The sequence below is a fragment of the Musca autumnalis genome, unplaced genomic scaffold, assembly GCF_047663935.1.
Source record: "Musca autumnalis isolate F117 unplaced genomic scaffold, ASM4766393v1 scaffold_5, whole genome shotgun sequence".
Classification (NCBI taxonomy): domain Eukaryota; kingdom Metazoa; phylum Arthropoda; class Insecta; order Diptera; family Muscidae; genus Musca; species Musca autumnalis.
The window spans coordinates 143,487,580-143,500,765 of NW_027412088.1; the positions used below are offsets into that span (position 1 = coordinate 143,487,580).

The 13,186-nt window shown below is 36.0% G+C and overlaps 1 protein-coding gene across 1 annotated transcript in view; it reads right to left on the reverse strand.

Annotated features, from left to right (window-relative positions):
- The window catches only part of so (SIX homeobox 1 protein sine oculis), an 89,626-nt gene that overhangs the window by 33,920 nt on the left and 42,520 nt on the right, over nucleotides 1-13,186 (reverse strand). Inside the window, exons 4-6 of the mRNA XM_073957108.1 lie at nucleotides 13,009-13,136; nucleotides 12,315-12,419; nucleotides 6,875-6,930 (exon numbers count right to left, since the gene is read on the reverse strand). Of these exons, the coding sequence (XP_073813209.1) occupies nucleotides 6,875-6,930; nucleotides 12,315-12,419; nucleotides 13,009-13,136 (289 nt within the window). The remainder of the gene's footprint in view (nucleotides 1-6,874; nucleotides 6,931-12,314; nucleotides 12,420-13,008; nucleotides 13,137-13,186) is intronic.

The following is a 13,186-nucleotide window of genomic DNA, read 5'->3' on the forward strand; positions in this document are numbered from 1 at the left end:
TGGCGAAAAAGAGAGAGAGAGATACGAAAAAATAAACCTGAAAAAGTAGATTGGAACCAATTTCCAATAATTCTTTAACCCCAAAAACAAAACTGTATAGTCAGCCAGCCCGCTTAGTTTAACAGCGAAATCAGAGCAAACAACAGCAACAACAACAATGGTATGGCATCATAATCTTAAATGTTCCACACCAAAGACAATCCAAGGACAACTCTTTCACAAAAAAGTGACAACTATGTCATATTACTTGTTCATACCTTTTGGCATCATCATAGCCCGTTCAGAATGGTTGGTTGGATGTTCTTGGGTAGTTTTGTTGTTGTTGTTTCTTTGCCTCTTCGTCTCCCAAGTTCACATATAAAAAACTTGGTATTGGACTTACGTTAAGTAAAAACGAGGAATTATGCAAAACTTCTTTTAAGCTTGGTTAAGAGGAGGCAGACAGACAAGGTTAAAATTAAGAAGAAAACTTATTTGTGTCATATTAAATTTATTTTCAAAAATATGTACAACAATCTTCATGGGCAGACGATGGACATGTTTTTCCTCTTAAATGAGTTTTAAACAGCAAAGTGGGTGGTCTATTAAAAGCCGTTTGTTTATTAATATTGTTAAGAAATTAGCATAGAACAAAAGAAAAAGAAGAAGATGTGAAGGTTTAGGAAGACATATATATTTCAAGGGAAGTTTTCAGGTTAATAAAGGGTGTCCCAACTAGAATGCAATTTTTAAATTGGGCGCCATTCGAGGTGTCATTGTTTGACGTTTGAACAATTGTTATTATTTGCTAGTAGAAGGTACGAGGTTTGCAAAAATGGAGCGCTACACGAATGAACAACGCATTCTCATTGGTATTGGAGAGACAACATGAAAATGCTGATTTTGCCGATAAAATCATCTTCAGTGACGAGTCCCATTTCCATCTTGATGGCTTCGTCAATAGGCAGATTTGTCGCATTTGTGGTAAGAAAAATCCTCGAGTGATTCACGAGAAGCAAATGCATCCTCAACCTGTCACTGTGTGGTGTGGTTTTTGGGCTGGAGGAATCATTGGACCTTTTTTATGAAAATGAGGCAGGTCAAGCGCAAACAGTCAATGGTGTTCCTTATCGTGAAATGATAATCAGTTTTCTTGTCTAGAATTCAAGAAATGAATGTGGAGGGCACAATTGCTGCATCAGTCATTTCCCGGTCGTGTTATTTCGCGTTTTGGAGACCAGAATTGGCCGCCTAGATCGTGCGATTTAACACCTTTAGATTTTTTCTTTGGGGTTTTTGAAGTTGGTGGTTTACGCAAATAAGCCGACGACAACTCAAGCCTTAAAAGAGGAAATTGGACGCTGCATTAATGAAATACCGCAGCATTTATGCAAAACGGTCATTGAAAATTTCATTAAAAGATCGCGTGTGTGCCAGCAAAGCCGCGGCGGCCATCTGCACGATATCTTGTTCCATACATAACCTCATTCTGTCTATTTTACGATATAATAAAGTTTCACGATTTTTTTTAAATATCTGTGTTTTATTTAAAATTAAAGATTGCGTTCTAGTTGCGACGCCCTTTATATCTAAAGATTTTATCCTCGAAAATCATTGTTTTAGGAAAGGAAATGCTATTTCCATTCTATTGTGAAAATATAAAGGAATGTCCCACGGCAAAAACAGCGCAAACGAAATTACTTCGATGGAATGAGTAGTAGAAGCGTTAAGAATCCACATACATATTTTTATTTTTGGTTAACACGTTAACTTTCGAAAGGAGTAGTAACCAAATCAGGGGTCATCTGTAATTCCTGGACCCTATAGAAATTACATACATATGTACGTATATCAAAATAAAATATTTTTTGGAACCTTACGTTTGATTTGTTTACTTTAATTTTCATCTTCGGGATTGCCATTTACATTTCTTTGTTTGAAAACGCTAAGCAAATGGCGCTTAAATATTTGATGTTGTAGTTTAACTGCCCACGATGCACACAGCCCAATAAATTCATTCGCCATGAGAACAGCATATGGTCACATATGGAAAAAGGATTTCTTCTTGCTTTTCCTGCCTTGTCCTGGTTCAGACACAAACGTAAACAAATATCTTGACTTTTGGTGTGTTTTTATTTGCCTTTTCAAAGTGAAGTACCAACACCATCACCACTAAAAGGAGGAAACTCTTGAAAAGTATGTCTTATCAATGAAAATTAACATTCGCTTACAGCTGGTTTTGCTCTCGGCTGATGGCTAAATCCTGACCAAATGGACTAAATAAATATTTAAAAAGTCATTTTGTAGTTGGATGGTAGACAATAAATATGGAAATAATTAAGGAGAGATGCCAGTAGAAAAACAGATTTAGTTTTTGTTCGAGTCAATAAGTCGCCAATATGTTTGGGATTTGAAGGATAGCTTGTGTCCTGAAAATAATTGAAGATATCAAGAATATGGATTTTACAAAGAACTAAAACGCCTAATGCGTATGGCAGGGTTAACCTTCTTTATGAGAATTTATTTGGCATTTCAAATCCAGTGGATTTATTAAATCAGGTTATATGCAAACGTACTACATACATATTAATCGAATGAAGTAAATCCATAATAATTTTTGAGGCAAAAAAACAACAATAAATAAAAAAATTATAATTAGCTAAAATCGAAATAACCTCACCCTACTAGGAGTGCAAGAGAGAAAATAGAAGAAGTGCGGATAAAGATTACATGATCAGATGCCTAATTTTAAAAAATAAATCTCAGAAATGTAATCTGGAAAGAAAGCCCAAACTTTTGGGCATTTATGGGGTAGGAATCAGAAATGTTGGGCCTAAATATATGGCTCTGACACAACCAATCAACTTGGGTGAGGTTTGTGGAACATCCAACCATAATCAAATCTGCACCAAAAACTTTGGCATAACTGTCAGTGGAGACGTTGTTTTATTCCCGGATACGATTTGTACCAAATAAAACGCAGGTTCCTTAGATTACGAGTCTTACAGTGATTTATTAACGTTACTTCACTTATTCTTACACGACTTCACTTTACTTAGTTTACACTTTGCTTTACTTTACTTGCGGGTTTAATTCGTGTTCTGATTTACAACTCAACTGCCCACCTGCTATTCTCTCGTATTTTTACTCGATTTTTCTAAAATTCTTAATTTAGGAAGTTCTACAATGTTTAAACGAAACGCAACCACATCCACAACTGGCTGTAAACAAACTATCGACAGTCGGACTATCGTTTTGATCACTGCCGTAAAGCTTTATTTTTATCGGACTAGCAATTATGTTTTAAATAAATCGCGAAAGATAGCCCATATAACTTGTTGTGGTGACCGAAGTAACCTTTGTTTTGCTACAACACACAAAACGATAGTCAAACTTTACTTACGGGTTTAATTCGTAGTCTGATTTACAACTCAACCGCCCACCTGCTATTCTTCCGTATTTATACTCGGTCGCATAGATTGTTCTAAAATCCTTAATTTAGGAAGTTCTACAATGTTTAAACGAAATGCAACCACATCCGCAACTGGCGAATGAATGTAAAGAAACTATCGATATTCGGACTATCGTTTTGATCACTGCCATAAAGCATTATTTTTATCGGACTCGGGAGCAATTATGTTTTAAATAATTCGCGAAAGATAACCCAAATAAATTGTTGTGGTGGCCAAAGTAACCTTTGTTTTACTACAGCACATAAAATGATAGTCAAACTATCGATAGACAAACTTTACTTACGGTTTTAATTCGTGGTCTGGTTTACAACTCAACCGCCCACCTGCTATTCTCCCGTATTTATACTCGCTCGCATAGATTGTTCTAAAATCCTTAATTTAGGAAGTTCTACAATGTTTAAACGAAATGCAACCACATCCACATCGACAGTCGGACTATCGTTTTGATCACTGCCGTAAAGCTTTACTTTTATCGGATTCGCCAGCAATTATGTTTTAAATAATTCGCGAAAGATAAACCAAATAAATTGTTGTGGTGGCCGAAGTAACCTTTGTTTTACTACAGCACACAAAACGATAGTCAAACTATCGATAGTTTGACAGCCCTAGGGCAGAGGTAATAAATACGAGAGAGCAGAAGGCATAATTATGAATGACTTCACAATGTAGAAGAATAATTAAGTTAAAACTGAATGATTGAAATAAATATGGGAGAGAATACAACAAAAACAATAGCAAAACAAACTTTGAAAATAGTGAGTGACATTTTATGCAGTAGTTGTAGTTGTAAAATTGATTCAAATAAAGTAAATGCTTATGAAAACTTTGTATTACAATTCAGCAGGTCATGATCACGAGGACTACACGTTATTAAAATTTCTACACGATCCAATAAGTCGCCCTTAACTACATCTAATTGCGAATTTTTTGAACTTTCATGGAGGAGGTACCTGAAAGAATGGAGCGATTCAAATCATCTTTGAACTAGATCTAAGAAATATTACAATGTGAAGAGTGCCCACCAGTCATTTTTCGTGCCCACCAGCCATTTTGGTTGCTCACCAAAGGATTTTTAGTGCTTTTGGGCCATTGTGTAAAGAAGTATGTACTTGCCCATGAAAAAAATTGTATCGTTGTAATCAGAATTGCAAGAAATACCTTTGGTAAAAATTCCAAAACAATCTTCGAACAGCCCTTAAATTGCACTCAAGCGAAAATTTTGAACGTTTGTGAGGAGGTAACATAAGGTGTTTACTTAAATAGCCAATTTTCGAACTCAAATTTGAGAGATATACTTGTATGTATGTATTTTCATGTGCAAAGGTTAGACCAATGTCAGCCACTGCTTTCGATAGTTATCGTGTCCACCCTTTTACCATTATTTTACGGATATTCAATTCGTAAACGTATCGTGCTCATCAGTCAGTTATCGTGCTCATCAATCAATCTTAGAATGTATGAGCTTGCCTACGAACAAATTGTACCGTCATTTTCGAGGCCCCAAGGACAACCTTCTGCAAAAAATATTAAAACGATTCAAGATGTCCTTAAACTGCACTTTTGATAAAATTATTATTTATTGTTATATTTGGTGGTTTATTGCAACAGGAAAGTGGACTTGTCCACAAAACACATTATGTCTAAAAATATACTTCAACCGCACTTAAACTGCATTTAAGCGAAAATGTTGAACTTTTATGAGGGAGGTATCCGAAGCTGTTGCCCGAAAAGACTTTCTTGGTACTTGATGTAGGGTAGGGAGAAATTTTGGGATGTGCAAGATTTCAACCAAATCGTAAGTTTATCGTGCTTGTCAGTCAGTTGTTGTGCTCATCAGTCAATCTCAGAATGAATGGACTGGCCCCGAAAAAATTGTGCTGTTATTAAAGGGCAACCTTCTGCAAAACAATATCAAAATGATACGAGAGATTAGGAAGCATTGACTTGCCTGCGATAAACATAGGAAGAAATTTTGCGATGTGCAAGATTTCAACCAAATCGTAAGTTTATCGTGCTTGTCAGTCAGTTGTCGTGCTCATCAGTCAATCTCAGAATGTATGGACTGGCCCCGAAAAAAAATTTTGCTGTTATTAAAGGGCAACCTTCTGCAAAACAATATCAAAATGATACGAGAGATCAGGAAGCATTGACTTGCCAGCGATAAACATATCGCTGAAAACAGGACCACAAGGAGTATCTTCGATGAAATTTCAAAACGATCCTCGAAAAACTCTTTAACTGTACTTAATCGAAAATTTTAAACTTTTGTGAAGAGGGACCATTGTCCCACATAGACCTGCATGGAACTTGACGTATGTTTGAATGAAATTTTACGATGAGTAATGTTTGGAAAAAATCGGATATTCAATTCGTAAGTTATCGTGCTCATCAGTCAATCTCAGAATGTATAAGGTGACCCCGAAAAAAAATCTATCCTCAATATTAGGGCCGCGAGGACAATCTTCTTAAAAAAAAAAACTATCAAAACGATCGGAGAGGTTTCCTTAAACTGCATTTGTGCGAAAATTTTGAAATCTTGTATGGCAGGTACCCGAAGGAATCGAACCTAATGAATGAACCTTACATTCATATATTGTATGTCTGGAAGAAATATTTGAATGCGAGTGCTTCTCGGACTCTTTCTGAAAGAAAGCCTGCTTCTATAGAATGAAAAATGGCAAAAAACATATATTTTGCCGTCCTGCATTTTCTACCTGTTACAACTTATTGCAAAAGGTATCTTAAATTTAATGGAAATATTCAACTTTTAAAATTTTCTTCTGGATATGGTGTAAATATTAAAGACCAAAATATAATGTAAAAATCTTATATGATATATTTTTAATATTTTTCTTGGCAAAATGTTTTCATGTCTTCCAACATTTGATATATTCATTTGTTGTGCTGTGTTTTTGTTGTTATTGTATTTCTGTTGTTGTTTTTGCTAAAGAAAAATAATTCGCCACAATTTTCTTGCAACATTTTCCATGCAAAAATATATTACTTTTATTTTGGTAGATGCGCCAAAAGAAAAAAAATATTAAAATACAATATTTAAAAACCTTGACATATTTTTACGTACGTAAAATAAATAAACACAATGAAGAACACTTTTCAAAAAAAAAAAAAAAAAAAAACAAATATATTTTTTTAAAAGTGGTCCTCATGTAACAACATCATTAATTTTCACCTTGTTCAAAAAAAAGATTTTTTTGAGTAATGCGGTGCTGGCCACCATCACAGAAGCTAAAGTAACACACAAATTTTCTTTGAAACTTAATGAAGATTAATTTTCAAGAATTTTACAAAAGTTTTTGAAAATTTTTCTATGTAACCTTTAGATGACAAATCATTAAGAATTATTTTCTTTAATTTTCTTAAATAATAAAAACAAAAAACAAAATTTTATTTGTAACACTTACTCTTTGTGTTCGGCAGCTCGATCCCGTTGTCGTCGATTTTTAAACCAATTGGAAACCTGTAAACAAATATTAAAAATAATTATCATATTATACTATTCACGGAAAATATAAAAATTATTGAAATAAAAATATTCTAAATAAAAAAAACCAAAAACCTCTTCTTCATCCCAAAAACCACACACACCATTAGCTGTGATTAATGAGCCTTTTCAACATTAATTTCATAATTTTTTTGATGTTTCGTCTTCGTTCATGCAGAATGGTTTATCTTTCATATCTTCTGAATTTCATCACACCAAGAATAACATTTGGATATTTTTTCTTTCCTTAGTTTTGATGACTTTCTTCTAGTGCTGTTTCTATTACACAAATTTGTCAAAATGATGTCAAATGTTTTTTTTTCTGCTTCATTGTCGTTGTGGCATCTCTTCATCTCAACTGCCATTTGTAATGACATTTTGCTTTGTTTTGACAAATTTTTAATGAGCATCAAAAGTTTTATCTTAAGCAAAAACGTAATGTGAAAAACACATGTAATAATAGATTTTTAGTAAAAAATCGGAAAATTTCAAAGATTTTAAAATTGTATCCCACACTTCTACATCTGTTGGTTACATGGATCTTAATCTTAATTACCGAAATAAGAGTTTTAATTTGACCGATTTTTGTCTTTAACTCAAAAAATGAGTTAAAGAATCACACAATTGATCTGTAACGAAATTTTTGATACCATTAGCCTTTATGTTTGTTTAAGTATGTTTGAAAAAATCTGTTTCTGAAAATTTGAAGTCGATTTAGACCTGTACGTCTCTCTGGCTGACTGGTGAGCACTATAACTCTCGAATTGATCCGTTTTGGTCCGAACTTTGCAACTCATAAACTTTCATTGAAGCTTAGATAAAGTTTAAAGATAGGCAATATCAGTCTACCCCCTTCGGGTACCTCCCCTACAAAATATAAAAAATTCACAAGAATGGGAAGCTGTTTCCCAGTTGGCCAACTTTAGCGTGTAAGAGGTTTACCTTGCTGAAATACTCTGTAAATGTAGCCAATATTACGCTGAGGGGTATTTATTTCACAATTGTGATGTTTTCTGGGCTTCGAATCGAACTCTGGCATACATAGTGCAAGGCGGTTGTGATTACCAGTATACCACGGTGTCAACTTTCCACATGAACAATATGAACATTTCCGCTACTAAATCACTGCCACACTCTTCACCACCTGAACGACTGAAATGAACCTCCCCCAGGACATATTGTTCGATGGTGTCCTTATTGGGTTTGAGTCGTCCACGCAAGCCACAGCTATTTTTCACAAAACCAGAAATAGGAAAAAGGGCGACTGGCCGACAGCACTTGGGGTGCTGACAACGAAAACCTCGTTGACATCTTATAAAGCAATAGGCCGGCCTGTGGTAAGCTATGCGGTGCCCACAAGGTTTCCTTCTGCAGGAGAGGGACCATATACAGGGCATCTCACATATAATAGTCCCAAATAGGCTTCGAGTGACTGTAATCGACCAGTGTGCATTCACTGAATCAGAATGCCAAACCTTAACTTTCTTCGCCAGCAGACAATGGACTCGAAGATGACCCTAGCCGATGAATAATGCAATTTCTTTGTAAATTTATCGACTCGGAACATCCTTCCATCAGAGTTAAAGAAAGAGAGAATAAATCGATCAAAAATAATTTGAGATTGTGAGCAAGCTCGAAAAAAATATAATATAAACGACCTGCTGCTCTAGTGGGGGTTTATATCAGTCGATATCCACAAAGAAGTTCTCACTGAAAAATGATGACAAACCTCTGCCATGTCAGAAAGATATTCGAAGACAGAGGTCCGGAAAATGATTCAAGCTGAGGATTTCGGTAAATCATCTCGACTCGGAACCTTCTTCCATCGAGAGATTGAGAGAGATAGCGACTAAATTGTTCAGAATAATATTGTGAGCAAATTCCAAAAAAGACACCCAAGTGTCCAGGAGACAACCTGAAATCGATCGACATAAATTCCACTAGAGGAATCTGCCGACTAGGGATAGATTATGGAAAGCAATAATCGATTTTTCGACTATTCGATTATGGTCTAAATCTAAAAATGTGATTTTCGGTCTTGCGATTATTTCAGTTGTCTTAAAACTCGACTTTCGACTTTTTCATAACCGCAGAAAATCGACTATTCATCGATTTTCGAGTTTTCCTTTGAAACTGTCAACTCAACAATCTATGGTCAAACTCGAAAATCGATCACAAGATAATCGATTATGCGATTTTCCTTCCAGACAAAAGTCGACTACGATTTTTAGATTTTTGACTGCAAAAAATCGATTAATCGATTAACCGAAAGTCGACTTACCTATCCATACTGCCGACCGAACACAGACTCAGATTTGGCTTCAAACCCTTACAGAGCCAGAACGTAGAGGGATTCTCAGACTGGGTCATGTATTAAAACATTAAGGAAGAACAAACACCATGACTCTGCGCCAACAACAGGCTTGTGGAACCATTAAGAACCAAAATTTCATCAATACCTATCATAAATTGTGTGTGTGCGTGAGAGAGAGTTAAATCAACAAGGAATCACAGCGACTAAAAAGTCTTTACATAACCAGAATGTCAAAAGCTCCACCTCTCGAAGATAAAGGTCCAGAAGCAGACCCAAACTACTTGGTGCCCACAACGTTTCGTTCTGCAGGAGAGAGGGACCATATACTCACATATAGTAGTCCCAAATAGGCTTCGAGTGACTGTAATCGACCTATCCGATGCTAAGGACAGAATGAGTGAGAACCGATGCCTACTGGCGAAAACTGCAACGACACTCTACAAACTGGTCAAGATCATATACTGTAAAAGTCTATCAGAAGAGAAAGGCTCAGAAAGTGTGCGCCCATCATGCTTCGATATAAAGGTGGAAAGAACCATAGGCAAGGCGTCTCACAGACAATAGTCGGTAAAAGGCTTCCAGTGGCGTTTATCGACAGATGTGATACTGAAGGCAGAATCAGTGTAATGTTTGCTGCCTGTAGACCGTTTGACCGATTATTGTAAACCGGTGGCATATAAGTCATGGAGGTCTTAAATTCCTACATTATTTTCAGCTGTATGAAGACAAAGGTCCGAAAGCTGACCCAAATCACTTTCAGATCTCGTTCTCGGTCCTGAGGTATACTCAAGCTACTACATACATACATACATACAAGGGACAAGAGAGACTTCTCTCATATCAATGAGTACACACCGGTTCATATTGGCTCAATGATATGGAACCTATTTTTTATCGCCAATTCCGAACGGCGTGAATTACGACATCACTTGAAGAGAAGTTTTTTATGGCTGAAATACTCAGGAAATGTTGATGTTCTGGTCAGGGATTGAACCGCGAACCTTCTGAGTGCAAGACGGACGTGATTAACACTGCACCAAGGCGGCTCCCAGTAGCTATTACAAAAGGTTTTGATCCACAGTTATTAAGGGTCATAGGCAGGACAGCTCACAAACAATAGCTCTAAATAGGATATTCTCGGCAGATGTGATGCAGAGGGCAGAATTAGTGTAAGCTGATGACTGCTGACCGAAGACTGTTTGGGATACACTGATTACCATTTTTGAGATACATATATAGATGTTCCGGTCACATTTTTAGCTTTTTTGTTAGGTTTTCACGATTTGGTTGAAAACGGTATGTCTTATCAAAATGGGACTAGAGAGAATCTTTTAGCTTCTCTACAAGATTGGCTTTCGTAATTTTTTCCTAGATTGTACCATTTTCGAGATATATAACTTTAAGTTGGGAAATTGCAGTTATGACTTTGTTTTATATGCATTGTCCCAATTTGAACTTCTATATCTCAATAACGGCAAAACCTACGAAATTATCATAAATGTCAATCTTGTAGAGAATTTTCATAGCTACAACATTTACTTTAGTCCCATTTCGATAGGACGTGCGGTTTACAAGCAAAATCGTGAAAACCCACTAAAAACCCCTAGAAATTTATATTATCCTTACGATGCTTGGTATTGAAAATGGGCAATATCGGTCCACGTATTCATATAGACCCCATATGATTTATGATACTTAGAAGGTTGTGGCTGAAATTTGGCATTCAGCCTTCGTAGGGGGCATAATACTTTACACCTGAAATTTGTCGGTATAGGTCCACGTTTTTATATGCCGTAAAACGGTACCTTCTGATTTTCGGTATTTGTAAGGTTTTAGCGTCATTATCAAACTGAAATTGATGAAATTTGGTCTTCGATAGGGTTATAAAATATTTCCGAAGAGAATTATCAGTAGAGATCCCCGTTTTCGGGGTACCTCCCGATTTTTGGTATTTTGAAGGTTGTGGCCTCAATAATAAAACGAAATGGCTGAAATTTCCCATTTAGTCTTCGGTATTTGTCGGTATAGGTCCACGACTTCATACAGCCCCCATAGAGCGGAACCTCCCGATTTTCGGTATTTTGAAGGTTATGGTCTCAATGTCCCACCGAAATGCCCGAAATTTAGGATATAGTCTCTGTTGGGGTTATAAATCTTTCCCCCAGAAATTTTTTGGTATTGGTCTAAGACTTCATGTAGCCCCCATAGAACGGCATCTCTCGATTTTCGGTATTTTCAATGGCTAAAATTTGGTATATAGTCTTCGTTGGGGGAATTAACATCACCACCTGAAATTTATCGGTATAGGTCCACGTCTTCATATAGCTCCCATAGAATGGTGACTTTCGATTTTCGGTATTTTGAAGGTTGTGTCCTCAATATCCCATCGAAATGGTCGAATTAGTCTTCGTTGTGGGTATAAAATATTCCAACTGAAATTTATCAATATAGGTTCACGTCTTCATATAGCACCTATAGAACGGTACCCCCGATTTTTGGTATTTTGAATGTTGTGGCCTCAATATCCCATTGAAATGGCTAAAGTTTACTGTAATGCCTTCGATATGAGTATAAAACTTTCCACCTGAAATCTGTTAGTATAGGTTCACGCCTTCATATAGCCCCCATAGAAGGGTAGCACCTGATTATCGGTAATTTCAAGGTTTTAGCCTCCTTATCGCACCGAAGTGGCTGAAAATTGGTAATTAGCCTTCTTTGAGGCTTCAAAACGTTCCCCTACAAAATTTGTTAGTACAGGTCCACATTTTGATGTAGCTCCCCATAGAACGGTACACCCCGATTTTCTGCTAAAATGTTATTTTAGTCGGTGGAAGAAGGCTAAGCTTAGGAACTAGCATTTATACCACAAACCGTTCGAAATTATTTATTTATTTTAATGTCAGTTATTTAATTGCCAACTTTTCCTATAGTCCGACTTGGCTGGCACACCTATTTTTCTATGCTTAATTCAATTTTTTTACTTGTTTTTAGACTTTCTTTTTTAAATTCCCACACCTTTCTTTCTTAAAACATAAAATGCACTTACCTGTGTTGTTGTCAGTCCTGTAGCCTCGGCTAGTTCACGTTTTTCACGTGGTGATGGATATGGATTGTGCGTATACCAGTCCCGTAACACCGAACGAGATTTTTCCTAAAGAAACAAAAAAAAAACAGAAAAATTTCAGATTAAACTTCAAATAAGAATTCACAGATACATATTAATTAAACAAAATGTAAATATTGAATAGTTTCCCACAAAACAACAACAAAAATACATTGTTTCTCTTAATCAAATGAAGCCATTTTTGGTCAAAACGAAGAAAAAAATCACAGGAAAAAGTTCAAATGTGAAGGTAGATTGGAATTCATTACGCAAAAATTGCAACCCTCGTAAAAAGGATCATAATTGTGGAGAATGTTAATTTTACAATAAGTTGAGGGCTTAATATAAGTTATTTTTCCCAAACAATATTCCTGAGGTAAAAATCCTCTTTCCCCCGCTTTAAAGCAGTAAACAAACTGTTACATGTAAGCAAAAGTTCAACTGCATATGTGGGACATTACTATGATTTCATTTCAAAACCGAAACAGAACAAGTTAAAATCCCCACCACCAATGAAAGAAACAAAACTGCTGCTCTGTTAGGCATGAATGAATTTGTTGAAGGAACAACAAGGATTCCAGGAACCAGGAGGCAAACACAAACAACAACATCAAAAAAAGTGGAATATTTAACTTACCTTAAAACAGTAACTTGTTTCTTCGCCATCCCATATTGTGCGAGGCAGTGGAAATTTACGACGAACACGATATTTACCCACAGCACCTAATGGTCTTCCACGCAGTTTTTCGGCTTCCACATAATGAGCTACAAAGAATACAGAAGACACGCAAAAAACAAATAAGACAAAAAATTAA